Source organism: Ruditapes philippinarum, unplaced genomic scaffold, assembly GCF_026571515.1.
Source record: "Ruditapes philippinarum isolate M1 unplaced genomic scaffold, ASM2657151v2 ctg5840_1_1_1_1, whole genome shotgun sequence".
Classification (NCBI taxonomy): Eukaryota; Metazoa; Mollusca; class Bivalvia; order Venerida; family Veneridae; genus Ruditapes; species Ruditapes philippinarum.
The window spans coordinates 76,917-99,623 of record NW_026866932.1 but is presented as its reverse complement, the minus strand read 5'-3'; the positions used below and the strand labels follow the sequence as shown (position 1 = coordinate 99,623).

The 22,707-nt window shown below is 33.0% G+C and overlaps 1 protein-coding gene across 1 annotated transcript; it reads right to left on the bottom strand.

The window, feature by feature from the left end:
• Positions 1 to 1,041: 1,041 nt before the first annotated feature.
• Positions 1,042 to 15,570, bottom strand: LOC132734265 (F-box/LRR-repeat protein 2-like). The gene is made up of 11 exons (XM_060720970.1): positions 15,429 to 15,570; positions 13,810 to 14,140; positions 12,570 to 12,725; positions 9,590 to 9,753; positions 8,594 to 8,673; positions 7,733 to 7,781; positions 6,920 to 7,156; positions 4,532 to 4,756; positions 3,786 to 3,941; positions 2,675 to 2,857; positions 1,042 to 1,742 (listed from the first exon to the last, which is right to left on the bottom strand). The coding sequence occupies exons 2-11, from the start codon at positions 14,108 to 14,110 to the stop codon at positions 1,608 to 1,610; spliced, it is 1,686 nt and encodes a 561-aa protein (XP_060576953.1). The 5' UTR covers positions 14,111 to 14,140; positions 15,429 to 15,570; the 3' UTR covers positions 1,042 to 1,607.
• Positions 15,571 to 22,707: the final 7,137 nt, after the last annotated feature.

Here is a 22,707-nt window from a genome sequence, read left to right as displayed (position 1 = left end):
AAGTCTGATGATGATTGAGGCAAAATTGTGACCACTAGAGAATTAACAAGGTTTTTCAATATTTGGGTATTGTGACCTAGTTTTTGACCCAAGGTAACCCATATTCGAACTTTAATTAGAAATCATTAAAACAAACTTTCAGACCAAATTTAAGGATATTTGGACCAAAACAGTAGCCACTAGAGTGTTAACAAGATTTTTCTATTTTTAGCTCCTGTGACCTAGTTTTTCATTCATGATGACCCGTGTTCAAAGTCATCCGAGCAATTACATAGACAAGCATCCTGACAAAGTTTCATGATGATTGAGGCAAAAATGTGACCACTATAGTGGTAACGAACAAATGTTGACGGACAAGGGACATTTAACAATCCTTAAAGCTCACCCTAAGCTAGCTCAAGTGAGCTAAAAAAGTCATCTGAAGGTTCAATAGAATATTCAAAGTATATTACTCTTCTTTTGAAAATACAAAAATGCCATGAATGTTTATAAAAATTTTTTTTGCGTTGCTTTACATAACATCAAACATGTATAGGATTCTTTAATAAATACTTCATTACGCAGCAGTATCATCAGTAATATTTATAATACTGGATGTTTGTAATGTCAATTTTTATTGGATAATCATGATGTTTATATAATCTATATATACATTTGTTGCATTTATTAAGTAATTTTCATTCTTTCTTAAATGAAGGATAAAGTTATATCTAATGAAATATTCTTATGAAATTAACAGTAAAACAATGTTATTTTCAAAACACAATAACTTTGTGAACTAAAGGCTGCTGAAAATACACAATCACGTACGCTTGTATATAGCTTTAAACACATTAAATAAAGGAACTGCGCTGTATTATATTTGCTATAATTTTTTGACAGGTTATGTAAGTGTTATATAAAAAATGTCAAAAATATAACCCTCTCCTAGCAACTTTGGCCAGTATAAGTTATATAACCTAAAAATATATAACCTAACAAATATATAACCTTACAAATATCTTTACAACAACAAGTAATAAAATACAACATAAGTCAACATTAGGGTATAAATTTTTTATAAAAATTAACAAAATAATGTAAATTTAATACTATATTACAAAATAAAATATAATAACAACATATATTCTAGAAGTCTATTAGAATTATGCGATAACATATAAAGAAAGGTTTGGATATTTAACTTTGTTTCAATACTTTGTATTGTACATAACACATGCAACATTGTATTCTAAAATTTAACAAGAGCTGTTCGCAAGACATCACACTCGACTATTCTTAGGGCTTTATAGTAAGAGAAGTGGAATAACTCTATAAAGAGTTAACTCAGAGTTATGGGGCCTGTGCCCCTCATGTAAAATAATATCAGAGAATAAGTGTCCTATTCTTCAAAAAATCCCCTTCAGTAGTTTTGGAGTTATCAAATTGAATGCAAAAAACCTAACCAATGTAGGACAACAATGCCTGGGTGAGTACAACAGCTCTCCCTATTCTTCACTTGTCGAGCAAAAAACTAATCCGAACTAGACATTTATAACTTACATAATTTATATAAACATACATATACATTAAAAAAAAACATGCACAGATCAAATTTTCCAGAAAAGTTAAAGATCCAATATATCTTCATTGATCAAATCAGCTCTACAGAATTCCCCGGTATCGAGGTTCCTCGCCATTAGCTGGTTCGGAGCAGCGTTGGGAGTGGCATGTTTGTAAAACAGTCTTGGAATTGCACAATCCTGCAAAATTAAAAAAAATTATCATTAACTTTCTCCCTGTTAGTTTTTTTTAACACTTACCTCACTAAATATCTTATATGGTCTTGTCCATCTCTCAATCTGGACTAAATCATTCATCATTTTTATGGTACATTTCAAATGTGTACTGACTGAACATATAGTAACATATCAGCCAAAGCCTTTAAACACTTCCATTTGTATCAATAAATGTATCAACATCTTAAGAACAGCTGGCAGGTAATTTGAGCAACTAATGAAAGCCAATGAAAATAACAATAAAAATTGATTATTTTGGGGGGTTTGGGCTGGTTAAATATGGCACCAGCACTGTTAGTATCATATGACAACTTTCCAGCTTTACTTGTGCAGTAAAATCTTATGTGCCTATCCATGTATTCTGTCAGGCACCTGAGTTGAACCACTGATGGTTAGTACACCAGCTGGATAGCTTCCTTACATAAAAGAATCTGAAGTCACTGGTAGGATTCTACTGACAGCGGTCCAAGATTGGCTGGCATATCTGCACTGTCTCATCAAGGTCTGTGCATTTTTTTCCCACAAATCAGAAAGGCATAGGCCTCTTCATAATTAATTCAAAAACGAAACAATCCTCTATAATTAAAATCAAGAGCTGTCTGTAGGGCAGCGCGCTCAACTTTTCTCAGTTCTTGACAGTAAAAAAAGAGCACAAGGAAATTTTCTAAGATTAAAATGGGGCATAATTCTATCAAAATACATGCCAGAGTTTGGGGCCTTTGATAGTGACCTTTTATTATGCTCTAAAATAAGTGTGTGAAGTTTCAACCCATTCCCTTCAGTAGTTTTGGAGATACCAACTTGCACATAAAAACTTAACCGAATTGTGACACAAACGCTCTTCCTATTCTATGAATAGCCAAGCTTATTAAAATAATGTTTCTTGTTTTACTTACCACAAGATAGCGTATAGATGTTGGTGAAATCTGAGCACATCCATTTAAATAAATCTCTTCTAAATAATGGCAGCTATTGGCAAGAGCAAATATACTTTTGTCGGTAACATTGAAAATTCCAGCTAGAACGAGGAATTTTATTGGACAGCATCGGGCAAGTTCACATACACCTTCATCTGTTACCTAGACAACAGGATATAATTACAGTGAATTAAACATATCTATACAGCCGTTAGCAAAAATTTCATATCCAAAGTTTCAACCCGTAACCTGCTAAAATTTCCAAAATGGACTTTTTGATTTATGGAGGTATCAAGAACATAAAAGATCCAGGCTGGCCTAAAAGATCAAGGCTAGTCTAAAAGATACAGGCTGACATGGCTCTATATTGATGGCAAAGGAAATCATTACTGGTTCCAGCAAGTTAAGGGTAAATTTTTGATCCAGTTTAAAAAATTTTAAATATTAAAAAAAACAACAAAAAATAAGTAAATTCGTTGAATTTAGATCCCTGCTGAGTACTGGTTATTATAAACACAACAACTGGAGATATAAGACTTTATTTACATAAATTTATCACTGCATGCAAATTTTCTTGCCATATTGATGGTTGCCATAAAGTCTGTTGAAATCAATCCAGCAGTTAAAAAGAAATAGCAATATTGCTCTATATGCATATTGCACAACTTATCAAGGGCCATAACTCTGTCTTGAAGGTCTGACCGGAACAATACAATGATATACTCATCTCCCCTTGGAAATGAATGTTCCACTGAAGTTTCATTGAATTCCAGCCAGTACATGCAGAGAAATAGCCAGGAAACGATTATTGCTCTATATGCATACTGCATTAATCAATAACTCTGTCTTGAAGACTCCTCACTTTGGGTTTCACCATAAAAAGGGTTAAGATATTTGACTTAGAATTATATTTATGATAAAAATACAAACTTTAATCTTTTAAGTACCAGTGGTTACTGTTATAATGCTTAAATTTCTAACATTTTGCCAGAAAGCTTTAATCATGAAATTAATTACAACCACCTTTACCTGAAAATTTGCCTCCCCCTCCTTAAATAGAAAATACATTGCATGAAATATTTTTATTTACCTTCCTGCAACTTTTGATGTTAAGTTGTTCCAGTTTCGGGCAGTTTTTGGCCAGCAAAAACAGAGTTTCATCACTAACAATACCTAGACCCGCTAAATCTAGCTTCTCTAGATTGTGACATGACTTACACACTTCACGTAGCAAGTCAGAGTCCAGCTGTAACAAAATATCAAAACAGATTTGATTTAAACATATTTATTTTAGCTTGATTGTGAAACAAGTTCTTCACTTTCGAGTTCGCTTCCTCAAACCAACCAGTACTGATGTCATATGAAGAAACATGGCTCTGACCAGAGTAGGGCTCGAACCAATGATCTCTGGTTTGAGAGGCAGACACCTTAACCACTAGGCCACCACTCTCCTATTTTAAACCACAGAGGCTTGGGGGTCCTGCCCCCCCCCCCCAACACGTGATACGCCCCTGTAAACACTCTATCAAAACTATTTTAATATTTAAACACGAATGGGACATCTATTACAACGTTAAACTGGTTTTCAAACAATTTTTACATATATGAATAAAATACCATATACGGTTACCATCAAGTCTCAATAAAGTACTTTATTGAAAGAGGCATACCTTTCTATTGTTGCGCATTATATTTGTATAATATGAGGAGCATCTTTATACATGTATCTTGCATTGGTTATTGGAGATAAATGTTTCCTTTGATTTTATTTCGAAAAGATTACAGAGTTAATAAAAATAAAACAGATTTTAACAAAACAATTAACAATTACCATACCTCTTTAACTGAAAGAAAAATCTTTTTAAACTTTGAAGCCCTCGCTCGATCCTTGAAAATGGGCAGTAACTCTTTACATTTTAACTTTGGTAGTAGTCTGAATAAGAGTTCCTCTAGATTCGTACAGTGTTCGGTTATACTTAATAAACCTTCATCAGACAATTGATCGTTTAGACCTCCGCTTAAATCTAGCGAGGTCAAAGAGTGACCTATGTGTTGTAAAACCTGAAACAAAATGAGTAAGCTACATATTTATATTTATCACATACCCATGCTTAATTTGCGACTCCATAAAAATAGTATTGCACGGTCATGAATATATTTCTTTGGATGTAATTTGCTTAATACAAACATAAGAGTATTAGAGATGCCCTAACTGTTAGCATTACACTACAGGCATGTCAATGAAAAATTATTCTTTGGTAAAAACAGTGTTTATTTTGGGTATGTGATAAAATGCATATGATATTTGTGTAGCTTCAGTACTAAACTTATTGAACTTGTTGAATAAAATGAGGCTTGCATAATTATAAATATAATTTTTATTCAACTAGTTCAATAAATTTAGTATTGAACCTACACTTATTCAATATCCTCTGTATATATATTAGCTGTAAAAACCTACAGATCATTTTGAAAAACTAAAATGAGACTGTACAACACTTTTGATTCCAGGTGTCAAACTTTCGTGTTTTATATACAACAAAAGTATAAATTCCTTTTTCTGGTATTCATTATTTCACATCATATCAAAATCTTAAGTATTGCTGAATAAAATAAGATGTTAACAATTTCATGCTAACATAATTATTCATGATAACTGTTACCACGCAAAGTACATGTATCTTAAAGCAGCACACCTCCAGATTTATGTTAATTTCCATAAAATTTTGGAAATGTATTTAAAAGTAAAACAATGTTAGGTGAACAAATACAGTTATTTACATATTGCAGTCGCCACTTACAATCCACGAAAATAACCAAAAAGTGGTCAACATATGCAAAAACAGCCCTTACTGCGTTAGTAACTAATAGAAATATGGTGATAAAATACAGTCAAACTTGTATTAAGCGACCGCCCAAGGGAAACACCCAAAACGATTGCTTAATGAAAGGGTCTCTTAAGACAAAGCATGATAAAAAGTCAAAATTTATACACGACATCTTTCTTTTGCGGTGGGAATGTTTTCCAACTTCATTTATATAAATGTTGAATAATAAGTAAGCTCCAATAATCTAAACGGATGCTTATGTAAAAAATAACTTTATGATATTTATTGACAAAACAGTTTTGATCCATTACGTACATGTTTGACATTTCTCCAGAATTTTTTAATTGCTGATCAAGATCAAGGTCAATTCAATGCAGTCTAAATGTCAACAAGCAAAGCGTATACACCATCTAAGTAGGGCCATCTGTTGCATTGTTTATCTGATTTCATTGGATAATACACATCACGAGTATACTTAACTTCTTTTGCATACGCTAAAACGGTTTGGGAAATAGAGAATTTCACACATTTATTTGTTGTGTTTTGATTGTTGACACTTGTGACATTACGAGGCGGCGTTCTCTAAAAACACAATTACTTGACAGGTAAAAGTGGTCGTTTAATGAAAAGACTGATCTCAATTATGTGACTAATTGGCGGTCGCTGGTCGCGTTGAGCAAAAGTCGCTTAATACATTAAAGATATAGAGAAAAAATGATCGGGAGAGATTTAAAGTGGTCGTTTAAGAATACACGTGGTCGCATTGGCAAGTTAAGACTGTACTGCAAAATCAGTGTTAAACTGCACATAACATGTAAAATATTAATTGGATCTTGAATGTTTTTACCACCCTTAAAAGTTTAGTGCATTTTTCTCAATATTGATTTTCCTGAAATATTTTGGCTCATCTGGAGGTGTGCAGCTTTAAATGGGCATGTCCATCTTTCAGTTTGGACAAAAATTTCAAAATGAATACTGACTTCCATATCAAGCAGTGCAGGCAATCATTAGACCGCATCAAAAATCTTGGACTGCACTGGTAGCATGGGTGAAATCTGTTATTATCAGTAAGCTAAAGAAGTTAATTCTGTGCTGTCTGATCATGGTCTGCACTGTTCAAAATAGTCCATTCAGTTGCCTACTGCAGGCTAAAAATTAAACTATCACTTAAATCTAATTTTAAATTTTTGTTTAAATCAAAATTTACCTCTGCATAAAAGATGCAATTATCTGGAGCCATTATAATCAGTTTTGAAGCATCTCAAACACTTACGGTTACAGTTACATTTTTTTTAATAAATTATATGTGTTATTTCTGAGAAGAAGTCATTTAAAACAACTGCAGACAATATATTGTATGCCAAGTAGCACACTAAAATATGAGTAAGGCAATCACCTGTTTCAGTGTTTTATCTGTTACAGCAATAACGCCACACAATTTAACTGCTTTTAGACAACGCAAGCGCTGTAAACATTCTACAAATATCCTCTCATCTCGCAGTTGTATTCCCGATAGGGAGAGTTCTGTAAGGGAGGTAGGAAGGGTCCACAGAGCTTCATTGCTGGGACTGTTGCATAAACTACTACAGAAAGAGAGATCTAGCTTCTCCAAACTTGTGCAGCCTATTGAGAACTGTAACAGGAACATGTAAATCTTCATTAGCCCATCTAATCTTGGACAAAATATAACAGGAAAAATCACTACATATTAGATGACGCCGTCTTATGATGGCGTCCAATTGAACAGATGGCCGACTGACAATCAAATCGATAAGTTGATAGCCAATCAGTAGTTAGAACTACTTCACACCTAAAAATAATATTATCTGAGATATTTCCCTTATACAATGAGGTGTAATTTGTGACAGTACTGAACAGTTTCTGAATCAAGAATTCTTACTTTGTCTAACAAATTTATTTGAATGATTATGAATGTTTACAATTACAAACAAGTTGTTGCGAGATATTTGCAATTCAGATACTCGTTTTCCTTTGTGCTAAGTATCTTTAAAACAAGAGCTGTCAAAGGAGACAAACTACCAACCTTCTGTTAGCTGGCTTCATGGCTTCATAGCTACCCAAAAAGACCCTGATTGAATTCTTAACCACAGCAGTGAGTGGCAAGTGATTTAAAGTCGGGGATCTTATCCAATGGGTCTCTGATTTAAAATTATGCAAACTTTCTTTGAATTAAAGAAACACAACAAACCTTTGTTAAAGCTTTTCCTGATAGTCTTGAGCTTCCATGCAAATTCAAACTGAAATGTGTATGAAAAAATTATAAAAATTTACATGATTTTGTTTGTATCGCTTAATCTTGGTCATATCAGGACTGATGGTTCTACTGACCAGCTTTCCTGGATAGCTAACAAGCAATTACCAAGTTTTCCACAATCCAATACTACTAATCCAATAATTGAGCCGCGTCACGACAAAACCAACATAGTGGGTTTGCGACCAGCATGGATCCAGAGCAGCCTGCGCAGTCTGATCAGGATCCATGCTGTTCGCTCTCAGTTTCTCTACTTGTAATAGAGTTGGTAAGCGAACAGCGAAGGCGCAGACTGGTCTGGATTCATGCTGGTCGCAAAACCCACTATGTTGGTTTTGTCTTGATGCGGCTCATATGATTTCTGAAACTCAATGTCTGAGATCAATTGTCACATAGAATTTCATCCTTCTAAAGTTATCATGTGAAAATCCATGGACAGACAACTGAAATGGGATAAGGGGCCATTTCTTTTGTTATTTAACCTGTCAAGTGAAGGGCTATCAGTGCCTTATTTTCTTATTATAGAATGAACTCTATTATTCTCTTTTGTTGTTTCCAGTTCAAGAACTCTTATTTATTTTCTGTCCGGCAGATAGTCAAACAGTCAGACAGACAGACAAACAGACAGATAATGCCATTCCATAATACATCTGGAAAGTCTTGGGCATTTAAAAAAGTGCTTTAATCAATTACAACTCAAAACAACTGAACTCAAATTATTATTAGCCTAAAAAAACCGGCTACTTTATCAAGTAAGCAAACTATCTCGAAAATTATACAAATGTAATAAAATGTTACCTTTTCATGTTAGGACAGCAGCATGATAATACTTCTAGACATTCGTCACACATTTGATTCAACTGAGCATCAAATATCTCCTGTTAACAAAGACAAAATACAATCACCATTGATAAATACATGTATCATTAATTCTGCTAGCAGGAACTGTATATAACCATGCAAGCCATGCAGACCATGATCAGCCAGCACATCCCTGCCATCAGATCATGGTCTGCACTGTTTGCTATTCAATCAGTACATAAACATGTATTTTCTAAATTTTCCCTCAGCCTTGTTTTTACCTACACTTTGATTATAAACTAAGCATTTCGTTTTGTTCCACAACTCCTTATCAAAATTTAAAGGTACTCCACTGAAAACAAAAGCCAGTTTATAAACTGCCACTAAACAAAAGTCAAAAATTTTGAAATAGATAATTTGGGGCATTTAAAACGAAAAATATGCCAAAGTAAATACAGAAATATACACATATTTAAATAAAAGTCCATTTTTTTGTGACATTCTTAGCAAAATTTGAATTTGAAGCATTTAAATGCTTTTAATTTTTTTAGTCATTTTAAACCATGACAAGAGCACTGCATACAGTATTAATGCTAGTCTGTTAATTCTAAGTTATAAAGGGGCATAACTCCAAAAATATTGTTTTTAAAATTATGCCCCTTGATTAACAACTGTATTTTGTCATTATAAAAATAGTATTCAAAGTTTCATGTTGAGAACTTTTAAAATGTTTGAATAATGGGCTACATTATACATTTTTGACGCCATTGCATGCATAACAGCTTGATTTTTATTTTGAAACAGACCAGCTAAAAAATATCATTCTGGAAAAAAGAGTGGGAAAAAAGAGTAAGTTAATGATCTTAAATTTTGAACACAAGTTATCGGTCCAGACCGACAGCCAATAGTAAACAAATCTGGAAAGATATATTTCTAGTCCCGTCTTTAAAAAAAAAATATTTAAAGGGACACTACTTAGGAAAAAGGATGTACCAAATTATGTCCAAGATTGTGTGCAATTTTGACGATGCTGCCATGTTTGTCCTGAGTGTGCTCCAAACTTTTATTATTGATAGCCTTATTTCCTTTTATTTCATTTACACCTGACACTGTCAGCTCTCCAATGGTAGGATTTCTTTCACACATTTTCTGCACACCTGTATAAAAAAGACAAAATTAAATTTGATTTAGTCTACAAATAACTATATATTTTAAAAGGTATGTAAACATTCTAGTATTGAAATTTATCCCCAAAAAATAACAAAAAATTTAATTTATTTGGCTTTATATTCATATCATCAGCTGTAATATATTTGCATAATGGTTAATAAATATTCTGGTCGAGTATCATAGTACTCGAATAATCACAAATCAAAATGAAAATTTGAGTATGAATATTCGTCAGTCCAGAGATCGTGGATCGCGATCTTATTTCTTAATACTATATGCATAAACTGTTTTTCACACTCTAAAAGTCGAACAAATTTGAGTATGAACTATGTGACATTTACTTAAATACAAAATGCCGATTTAAGACAAACAATTACGGTAACCATGATACTAAGCTAGGAAGTGATAAGTTTCGAAAAAGAATTCACTTTATCTTTATTGAGCACTATGTTTTTACACAAAAATTAAATAAATATTTTTAGTAGCTATATATAGATTTATGAATGTGGCATGTATCTAAGATGGTTTTATCTTTAATTATCCAAAATTTCTGAAACTCAAGTTAATATGTTAGTGTGCAATCACACATCCTGTCTGCAACAATGGCTGAAAAGGAGTCGCGCTGATATAAAATTCCACCTGCAAAGTTTACTTCCAATGTTTGGAAACACTTTGGTATTTCAATTGAAAATGAGAAAATTGCATATTTGTTTATTGTTTGGCATTGTTTAATATTGTTTAAAGAAAAGTAACCATGCTTTAAGAACCAATGTGTTCATGTTTTTATGGGTGTCTTGATAACAAAAGATTCATGGTTCGATTTGTGAATCGTAAGTGCTGAATCTTGGATCTGATAGGATCGTCACTTACCCGACAATCCACACACCTATTGGTACATATGTATATAATTATTTTCACTTGTAAAATCCATGTTGGGCTTGAACTGCTGGTCTCACTACTGTGAAATATGATAGTATACTAAGGCCATCCTTAAAAAAATGTTTGTTTGCAGTAGCGCGACCGACTCACAAAATTTGCCCCTACTCAAAATTTTTTTTCATGGTCTGGATAAAATTTTTTTTTTTTTGAATCAGAAAATTATGCCTTGTGCTTTGTTTTCGTTCTTTTAAAGGTTAATAGAAGAAATACAAGAGCTGTCAGAAGGACAGCGCGCTCGACTTTTTTAGTGCTTGCCTATAAAACAAAACTTTGACAGTTAAGGGCACACAAGACTTTAACTAGGAATTTCTAAGTACAAATCAAGAAACATTTTCACAGAGTTATCTTCTCTTGCTTACAGATAGGTCTCATGATGGCACATAAGAACTCCAACTTCCAAAGTAATATCTCAAATGGTTAAGTCAACAAGTGGACAAGAATGAAAATCTTAACTGAGTTTCTAAGTCAAAAAGGGCCATAATTCAAATAAAATCCTTAACAGAATTACCTTCTCCTGCCCATGTTTTGGGACCATGATGGTAAACAAGTATTCCAACTTTCAAATTAATATCTCAAACAGTTCAGTCAAAAAGTGGACTGGTACTAAAAACTTAACCAAGATTCTAAGTCGATAAAAGGCCTTAATTTTTAAAACAAATCCTTGACAGAGTTACCTTCTCTTGCGTACAGATGGGGGTAATGATGTGAAATAGCATTAAAAGTTTCAAAGCAATATCTCAAAGGGTTAAGGCAATAAGTGGATTTTACCCATATTCAATGTATTTTCTAAGTCAAAAAGGGGCATAATTCTGTCAAAAACCTTGACAGAGTTATGTCCTCTTGTCTGTTGATGAAGGTCGTGATGGTAAACAAGTATGGTCAGTTTCAAAGCAATACCTCCAATGGTTTTGAAATAAAGTGAGGTGGTACAAAAAACTTAACCAAGCTCAATACACTTTCTAAGTCAAAAAAGGGCCATAATTCTGTCAAAAACCTTGACAGAGTTATGTACTCTTGTCTGTAGATGGAGGTTATGATGGTGAACAAGTATGGTAAGTTTCAAAGCCATACTTGTAATACTTCTGAAATAAAGTGGGGTGGTACGAAAAACTTAACCAAGGTGTGACGCCAACGCCGACGCTAACGCCGACGCTAACGCCGACGCCGACGCCGGGGCGAGTAGGATAGCTCCCCTTTTCATAGAAAAGTCGAGCTAAAAATGTAGGTCTTATTAAATTAGTATTCAGTTATCAATTTATTAATTGTTACCAGATTATCAAAGCATATATTGTCCAGCATTTTGAAATTCCATGTTTATTTGGGAGTACAGTTCAATAAAAAAAAAAAAATTGACCTACCTACCCACCTTGAAAATTCTGGGTCGGGTTACTGCAAACAAACATTTTATTAAGGATGGCCTAAGCCGAGAGCATCAAGATCAGTAACTCATGTCATACTATGTTGATATCAAGAAAGACAACATACTAGCTTCATACAAGCGTAATCATTAAACACCAAAAAAACCCCCAAAAGACTGTGTGTACACTGCAGAAATCAAATGTAACATTTTAATAAGGGGTGGGGTGCAGGGCGGGGCACAGCTCCTTCCAGCTTTCCAAGTGGAGGAAGAGCTTTGTGCCTTATTTTAGACATGAGCAGGCAGCAGAGTAGAACAACCGACATACATTAAATGGTTACAAACACATGGTTGCATGTTTATATTTATTTAGCTATTTTATTATGGAAATACTAAGTATGTGGTGATTATATGACAAATACTTGATAACATATATTCATGTTATCAGTTTAGTAACATACCTTCATCTAGAGAAAATAAACTACAGTCAATAAGCATTCAACTTACCTTCAAATGTCAGTTTCGCACAGTCTTTGAGATCAACACATTTTAGTTTTGGTGACATCAAACAATTAAGACTAGCATCTGTTAATAACTTTAATTTCCTGAACTTAACAGATACTAGTTCGTCTTGGTTTCTTGTACAGCATTGTATGCCTTTATCTAAATATAAACAGAAGGAGATTATTTAAAAGTATAAAGCTAATTTATTATACATGTATACTTATAAATGACTGATGAAATAAAATGTGTTTTTTTTCATTTTCCATTAATTTACTGTAAAAATATATATTTCACTGCAGTGAAACAAATTTTCCATATTTTCACTGAGGTCTTGATGGACTACTTTCTCTAAATTCAGCGAGTACACAAAATTTAAGGGGAAGTCTTTCAAATTGTAAAGAAAAATTAAAGATTTTTCTATAAATACTGGATTTATTTCCATTTTGTGGTATGAAAATTATCATATTTCACTTATGGCTATTGCCACTTGTGAAATATTTATTTTCATACCATTTGATGAATATAAATCCTGTATTTATAAGAAAAACTTGAATATCCTCTTCTAGTCTATATATCTGCTTCCTGTTGTTTAAATTTTAAAAAGAACAATTCCAACTCGCACGATTGAAACTTCCAAATAGGTAAGATTAATTATGCATGCAATCTTTGCCTTAACTATTTAAATCTTACATCATTGTACTGTACATATATGTTTAATTAAGTCAAGTAAAACTGAATCATTTTAGGGGCAAATGTATTCATTTTAAAAATCAGTAATTACTTGCAGAATGCATCAATGTGCAGGCTGACAAAGGCTATTCACTTTCAGTTTCAGCAGGATAAGGGTTATCATTTCAAACTTAATATTTTATTTATCTTTGCATGTGTTTAAATTTTTTTTATACAATCCATGTGCTTTTATAATAACAAACATGTAGCAACAACTGACCTAGTTATGGGTGTCCATGGCCAAGCGGTTAAGGTCTTTGACTAGCCTACTATGACTTTAAATGACTTGCCCCTCACTGCTGTGGGTTCGAATCCTGACAAGGAGTCAAGGACTTTGGTGAGAAAGCTATCTGGACAGCTAGCTTACGGAATGTTGATAGGATAGTTCTACTCAGGTTTCTGTTCCTGCCTGAAATAATGCACAAAAGGGAACCGAAGGTCTTCCTCCACCAGTAAAGCTAAAAAGTCACCATGTGACCTATGACATAAAGCCAACAACAACAAAATAACTCACCTGTTACATCCTGACACTGATTCACTGTCAAATATTCTAGCTTGCATTTTGATGTCGCCAATAACTGTAGCACTGTGTCATTAACTTGCTCACATTTGTAGAAATTAATTCTTCTAAGAGATGATGAAAATAGCTGACGAGATATGTAAGGGAGGTAATCTGGAGAAATCATATCATGCCATGCCAAACGTTCAATTAACATTTCCTTGTACACTGTGGGAAGATAGAGTCCAATATCTGGCATCTTGTCCAATGAAACATGAATGACGTTTAGGCATATATCACTCAGCAATTTCACCATTTTCAAGGAATGTAGTTTATTTTAATTGACCTGGAAATAACAAAATGTCAAGTGCATAACATGTAGTTGACTTACAATGTACTGGCATTTATATATATTTTTTTTATACATACATGTATATAATGTAAATACAGCATACATGTATTGTAATAATTAGCAACGATAAATTTACAGCAGTTCAATTTAAGTGTCACTTTTATTCAGGTCCGGCAAAATCAATTGTCTGTATTGCCCAGGTTGTCCCACAGCCTGTACGGACAAGTGAAAATTTTCAAGAATTAACTATGTAAATATCATACGAACAAGTTAAAAAATGCTTCACTTAGAAACGGACAAGTAAGTCCAAACCAGATTTTGCCGGCCCTGTTATTAATAATGTACATAATGGTAAACAAAAAAATATAATTTCTGCTCAAGGCATTTGGAAATGACTATTTTCCTTGGATTAATTTGGCGTAATTAGTTTGATCATTCAATACATTTTACAGACTCTTTTTTCATACTGTCAAACAGGAAAAGACATTGGTCACTGTTGAGTACTGTTCACTATTTAGGGAAGAAGATGCGTAAGTGGCCGGATAGCTCAGTAGGTAGCGCTGTGCAAAGGTATTGCGAGGGTCCTGGGTTTGAGTCCAGGACTCTCGAGTCCTGGTCAGGCTGTACAATTTTCTCACCCTGTGACATTTGGTCAAATTGGTGCCCAATTAACTGGGGACAGTGACTGCATATACATAAATTACATTATGTAGCTAGCCTAAGAGTTTAGTTAGCATTGCTCTGTAACCATTTAAAAAATTTGAGAACGAATTTCAATATACCGGGGGAGTATGTCACGGTACAGAACTGTTCACTATTTAGGGGAAAAGATTTTTAAGCAGCCGGATTGCTCAGTTGGTAGAGCTGCGGGACCAGGGTTCGAGTCCCTGTCAGGCTGCACATCTTTTTCCCTCTGTGACACATTGCCCGTCAAAAATTATCTCAATTTTTTTTGACAAGTCTAATTAGTTGGACTAAAGTAAAGAAGGTATGGCTGATAAGATCTAAGAGTTAGAATACCATTAATAAGCATTTTGCTACAGCAAAGTTAATTTTAGTGGAAATATATTAGCTGATATTATTTCAGTTCCTTCTCAAATAGCAAAACTCAACTACAACCAGCTATTTGTGAAATAATGGATTCATAAGTTAACCAGTTATAACAAACATTCTCACTTTGTGGCATGAATTTAACATATTTGAGCAACGGGGCGATTTGTTACAGAGCGAATCGTTCTTTTTCGGCTTGCTAAATTTATAGTTTAATTGGAAGGATACATACCCTGTGATAGTCCAAACGAAACCAAATGTCCAATGTTGTCATTACATCTATTTATATCGGCAAATAGCTTTCTAAAAATAAACTTTTACTCATATTTCTAATCATAGATAAATTTTTACTCCTAGTCTTTGGAACGCTGTGAATTTTCAAGCCTTTCGGGTCAGACTCATCTTTAATGTTTCATCAAAGTGCTGAAAGCACTTTAAATGCGACAAGCAGGCACAGGACAAGCAGGCACAGCATAAATTTATGTATGTATACATGTATAATACAAAACGACAAGGAAATGAATGCCATATCCTTTTATATATAAATTCTTTCTTTTCTACCACAATTTTTGTTAAACATGTATATTTAGCAGAATACGGTAACTATTTCAGGGCTTCGTCTGAAGTTAAACATCGATATTTGTTATAAGCTTAGGGCATTCTTTCAATGTGAATGGAGCACACCATTACCAAAAAATTGTTCATCGGAAGATTTAAAGAAACAACTATGTCCTATCCTTTTGCTTTGTCACTTTGATTATTATTCATCTTCTTGGTATGAATTAAGGACTGCATAAGAAAGTCACTGACGCATAATTAAATTTCAAGTGCGTACGTGTAGCTCAAAATTAGGTGGTACTGTACAGGCGTTCTTGGACAAAAATATATTGGCCCTAGTCTCTCATGATCAGATGCGTTTTCTTAAGACTATACGCCGAAAACAAATAAATTAAGTTATGTCTGATCTTAAAATATTGAATGTCAATGATTTGGGTTAGGCAGGTAAGTCTTATAACCACATTCATATATAAAGTAAATTATTAAAAATCTGTTTTATTGAAAGAATACTGCAGCATTTTGAGTTGATATAAACAGCTAATTATAAAAACAGCGACACGAATTAGTATAATACGGGCTCCAGACTTATCTGCAATTATAAAGAACGAGTGTCTCATGCAGTCTAAGGTTATTCCTCTTGGATTTGGCGATAATTTTATGACTTTTTGTACAAGAAAGATTGTTTAAAATCCAGTTAATTGCCTTAAACATGTTAATATACTTTCTCTTAAAAATTAATCGAAAAAAAAAATTGGATTGCGGAGTTGACTCAAACAGACTGGAGTTCTTGCCCTTTTTTTCTGTGTCATTTTGATATAATTCTTCATCTTCTTGGTTTTTAACATGTTTATGTTGTATTCGATAATGTATAAATTTAAATGTATTATTTTATACGGAATTTATTTCAGTTTGTTTGTGTACTATGTATATGTCTGTTTATACAGACAAAAGTGTCTTGATTGTTGTACAATGTTTGCAAGAGTTTTCATATATCTTACCTCCTTTATAATTCATTCATTTTTATTGTTAGTGTGATAATATTACAGTAAATGGACCCCATTGGAAATAAGCTTTTAGCTTCATATAGAGTATCCTAGGGTACCATAAAACATTTTGCTTGTTTTATAATTATAGGTTCATTTGTTTTTTGTTTGTTCAATATGCATGCTGATATATGTGGCAATATATAGTATGTGTAAAGGTTTTAATTTCTGAATAATTCGATACGATTATCTTTATATACCATCAATCTGGGATCGAAGACAGTTATAGCTTACGTCTTCCCAGCCTCGATCGACGTATCTGTAAGTTTACCGGAAATTGGTGAAAAAGTAAAGATTATTTTAGAATTTGACAGTCTGGATCCTGTTCAAACTGCCGCAGCGGTTACTTCCCTCGTTCAGTACGTACAGGTTAAAGTAGCAAAGCGTAACGTAATGGATCCCGTTAGTACTATTGAACGGAGAGAAAAGGGCAGGTAATCTAGACTATCCTATTCCCAATCGGAACACCTCGGGCGACTTCAAGAATTCGCGAACTTGACGGAAATTGCCGAGTTGTTACGATTGTCCTATTCCTATACCTTTTGTTATGTGACCGACGCATGCGCAGAAGTCAGGAAATATAATGCCTCAATGTCAATCGGACATTTATGAACGTGCAAACACCAATCTGACCAAAAGTTCAAGATAAGGTTTAAATAAAGTCCTTTTCAACGTATTTAGAAATAACATTATCGTTAATCATTTAAATAGCCAAATTAATGCACCCTTTTACCACCACGGTGACCATCCCATCTCCAATATCTTTAAGTGTCGTAAACTTTTGTTTTTGAGATTACCCATGTTTCATCCTGAGTTACGATCCGGTAGATAAAATCAGGTTCATCCTCGTAGTGAGACAACAGGTATCTTGAAATGCCAAGCCTGGTCCGTATCAGTCAACTGTCTATATAGGGACCCATCTAGCGGAAACCTTTGACATGCCATAGACATCAGTCAGAATTGCCTGAACTGAATCAAAGCTAATACCCACTCCCCTAGCAATGCTTTGGAGGTTGCACCTTCTGTTGCACATGACCAGATCGGGTACAGCTTCGGCAGTGTCATCGTTGGTGGCCTCTAATTGCCGCACAGGCCAATCATCATCTCCAATGCTCTCCCTGTCCCTCTTAAATTCAGCAGACAATTTTTTCACAGTGCTATAGGAAAGGGACTCCTTCCCAAGTGTATCCATGAAGTTTTCATTGATTTCCTTGGGGGACATCCCTTTCTAACAGAGGTACTTAATGACGGCTCTGATTTCAACTTTCTTCATTTGGTCTAAATGACACACCCCTCTACTGATCAAAGTGTGTTTTATATGTTACTTAATCTATGTAAATCCGCGTGTAACTCGGTCAGTAATCTTACATAAGATATCGGTATCGACGTATCGTGTGTAAATGTCAGTGTAGTGGCTAGAAGTATGTCGGGCCGAGAACTTTTTGATCACACCTCGATCGTACATTGTATTTTTTTTCCAATACAAATGTCCAGTAAAAAATGCCGATCAATTTTATCCACACAATTTTCCGTAAACTTTTATCAATTTATACTTCGCAAAAACAGGTACCATGTGACAGCTGTCAATCGTTGCCAGTGTTGTTATATTTTTCTGGTCCTTTTTTTCTGGATTATTGATTCCAGCACGTTAGTGGTGCAGATTATATACCGCTTAAGCCGGTGCTAGGGGGCATGAGGGATGTTGCACTGGTCGTTTAATTATCACCCATGAACATACTCAATTAAACCGTGTTTGCAAATTTTATATTTATAATACGGTTTCACCCCTCATATGTAAGAATGAGTAAACTTAAGGTCCTCTCTTCTAAATGCATGGTGACTTCTGTTCTATTTTTCAGGTACATTTTTAAACATGCAAATTCTTAAATCTTTTTAAAATATTTTTTTTTCGGAATCGAAAACACACATTTTCTTTACATTTTTATTCGATATCAATAAGTAAAAATATGGAGAAAAAAAATAATGCATTGCCCGACCAGTAAGAATTATGATTTCAAACAACTGGTTTTGTAATATAAGTTTTTTTCTTATAAAATGTTTAAATGAATTTTTTTTCATAACTTGCCTGTGTGGTGTTAAATTTGGCTTACCTATGTTTCCCGCGCGCTTCAAGTCATTCCTTATGCTGTAGAGTTTGTTTTTACCCGTAGCAGATTTCTTTTACCATGGTGTCCATTTTCAGAATGGTTGGAGATTACAGTTAAGAAGTATAAAGAGTTTTACTCCAACATTGCTTCAGGACGCCAATCAGTAAATTGCTTATATATAGTCACTGGACACCGTGCATGCTTTTCAAGAATTTCATAAGCTCTTGACTTTTTTTTTCAAGTGTCGCGAGGATCAGCTCTAGTCCTAGTTTTGGTTTGGCGCTGCTGGCTGAACACGAGATATTCGGAACCATCACGCATTCAAAGGTATCAAAGATCAAGTTTTTCAAATGCTCTATAGCATTCAATGGTAATTATCTTAATGTAAACCAATATGGCTTCTCCATAAACAAAGATCACGTTTTTCAAATGTATAACAGGTGTTAAAATCCAAGACGAAGCACATAAAGTCACAAGGAAAAGGCAACAACCAAAATGCTGCTGCTACTGCTGCTGCTACATCTGGTATTATAGAGAAATTCTATGAAGCAAAACGTAATGTAAAATACATGTATAATTTATGTAAGAATGAGGAAGCTTTATTCGATTTCTTTATGTGCGATTTTAGCCCGATTTAATTAAAGTGGATAAACCTGTATACAATGGCCACATTTTCCATAAGTATTTCAAATATTGATGAAACCAATAGACGGAGGTTTAACTGAGGTTTTCTTCCACCAGGAAAGCTTGGACGTCGCCATATGTCCTCAACAGTGTTTGTGTGCCGCTTAAAACCCAACCAGGATAAGTAATAGTGACTACTCTAGGTTTATACAGAATTTATTTTAATTCGATTGTGTAGGAAGCTATAAGCTTATAGACACACTTTCGAATCCGTTCCTGGAACCAACCAGTACTGAGCAATGAGTGTAAAGTTTCATGCTCAAGGAAACAACGACTTGCCCCTGATGTGTGTATAGTTACACGAATAAATAAACATTTATATACCACATAAGAAAAGGTTTACAAAAGAAGAATAACACTGTAATTTTTATATAAGATAATTTATTAACAAATCACTGGAACAATAAATATTTTCATTTTTTTTGGAGATTTTTTTTGTGTTGACATTAACGTATAAAGGTTTCTTTGCATATAAAGGAACAGCACTTGAAATAATACACATTTTACTGTGAGCAACATTTTCAACATTTTCATTAAATTTTAAGTATTTCTTTCATGTATAAGCGGTTTTAAAGTTTAAATATGAGAAAACTAACCAGTGAGACCGATTCTTTATTCAGACAAAAAGATATGAAAATAAAATCTGAGCGAAAGGTATTCTGAGGGAAAGGAACATTTGATAAACAACAGAAAGATCATTACATGCACCTGGTGAAACACCTCGTTGATTCAACAATATGTAAAACAATCAATGTTAAGCTAAAGACTTATATTATTTTAACTTGATTGATTAGAAAATATGGTTTGCAATTTATGAAGGAAATAATCCTTGATGAAAGATTGAGCAAAAAGTTTATTAAAACTTTGCATTTTATTTCACCATAAAGTGAACAAAAGAGACACTGAAATAAAATAAGGTTATATATGTACATGTATATATGGCACATATTGTAAGTTTTTCTATAAATATAATATGTCTATATATTCCTTTTCTCAAAAAATATCATTAAATATAAACAATATGAGCGAATAAATATTTACATAGAAGGAACTTTGTTCCGCTCTCCATGACAAAAAAGGACATCTATTTATTTACTACACATATATTCCATAGTGGGACAAGCAAATAGAGTATTTTATCATATTAGCACCAATACCTCGTTAAGGCCTCCTGAATGGGATAAACATAAAAAAACCGGGTTAAATTTTCAAAAAAAAATTTTGGGAAAAAACAATTTTTATTACAAAGGGTTTCCAATGAAATTAAAAGCACTTTTTAAAAGTGCCATTTTGTATTCCCAAAAAGAGTTTTTAAAAAATTTACTTAAAAAAATTTAAAATTGTAAAAATAATTTTTTTAAAAAATAAAATTAATAAAATTTTTCTAAAAAATCAAAAATTTTCCCTTCATAAAAAATTTGTAAATTTAAGGGAAATTTAAAAAGTTTTTTATTTTTGGCAAATCATTTTTAATTCCCAAAATTTTTCCCTTTTTTAAAATAAAAATTTTAATTATAAATAAAAATAAAAATAATTAAATGGATTAATTTTAAAAATTAATCCCCCCTTCCCCTAAATATCAATTTACGCCTTTTAAAATTGGCAAAAAAACTTTTCTTTGGGTTTAAAAAAACGGGGCGCAAATCCAATGAACCCTTAAAGCGGGGGCCTTTCAAAAATAATAAAAATAAATTTCAAAAATTACATTTATGTTTTTCCCCGAAAAATTGTAAAAAATTTTTTGGCTTTTTGTTTTTTTAAAGGAAAGGGACCCAACCAAATCTTGATTTTTTATACTTTTGGGAAAAATTTTTCCCCAAAGGAATTTTAATAGTAATTTAAAAATAAAAAAAATTAAGGGAAAACCCAATTTTTAAAGGAAAATAAATTTTAAAATTCCTTTTTTGAACCTTGCCCAAAAAACCCTTTAAAAAACCCTTGAACAAAACCAAATTAAAAATAAAAATTTTTAAAAGAAAATTAAAAAAAAAATTATTGGGGTTTTAAAAGGGGAAAAGCAATTCAGGTCCTTGGGAAAAAGGGACGTGGGGCCCGGTGCCTGCAGAATTTAAAGATTTTTTTAAATAAAAAAATGTATACGAAACCGGCCTTATTAGGGATTTTATTTCCCCCGAAAAACCCGGGGGGTAAAAAAATTCTTTTTTGTTAAATCAAAAAACTTTAATATCCTTTTTTGGATCAACCCTTTTTTTCCTTTTTTTTAAACCCCCCGCCCGGGTTTTTTGCAAACGGGACTGGCCCTCTTTTCCTAAAACCCTTTGGGGTTAAAAATCATCCGGGTTTTTTCCTTTTTTTAAATGGTAAATTTTTTTTCTTGAACCAAACACTTTTTCTTTAAAATTTTCCCCAAAATCTTTTAAGAAAAAAAAATTTAAAAAAAGGCAAAAATTTTAAAAAATATTAATTAGAGAACAGTTTTTTTTGGGTAAAAAAAAAAAAAAAACAGTTCATACCCCAAAAATTAAAAACAAAAATTCAAAAAACGGAACCAATACGACCCAAAACAAACCATGGTTTCCCCAAACAACCGCATTTTACCACAAACAAAAAATTCATATTAATTTAAAAAATGATTTAAAGCCTTTCCTAAAAAATTTATGGTAAAAAAGGAAAAAAAATTGGGTGCCCCCCGGGGCCCAAAAAAGGCAGGGGTCGAGGCCCCAAAAAAATAGAAACCCCCGAAAAATTTTTAAAAACTTTTAAGGGTTTTGGTTTTTAAAGTTCAATTTAGTAAGGAAAAGCTTTTTCATTCCCTTTTTTTATTTTTATTTGTAAAAATTTTAGTTTTTTTTGTCGGGGTTAAAAGAAAGGAAACCAGCCTTTTTAAAATCCAAAAATAAAAACCCAAGGGGAAGCCCCTCCTAAACCAAACCCCAAAGAATCCAAGGGTTCAAAATTGTCGGGAAAGAAAAAAATTAAAATTTCCCAATTTATAGGGAACAAATTTTTTTGTATTTTATACAAAAATTTTAATTTTTTTAAATCCTTTTTGTTTGTTTTTTTTTATTTTTTTTTACCCAAAAACTGATTTATTAAAAATTTTTAAGGTTTTTAATTTTGGATCAAAGTCCTTTAACGGGTGTAAATTTTTTAAAAC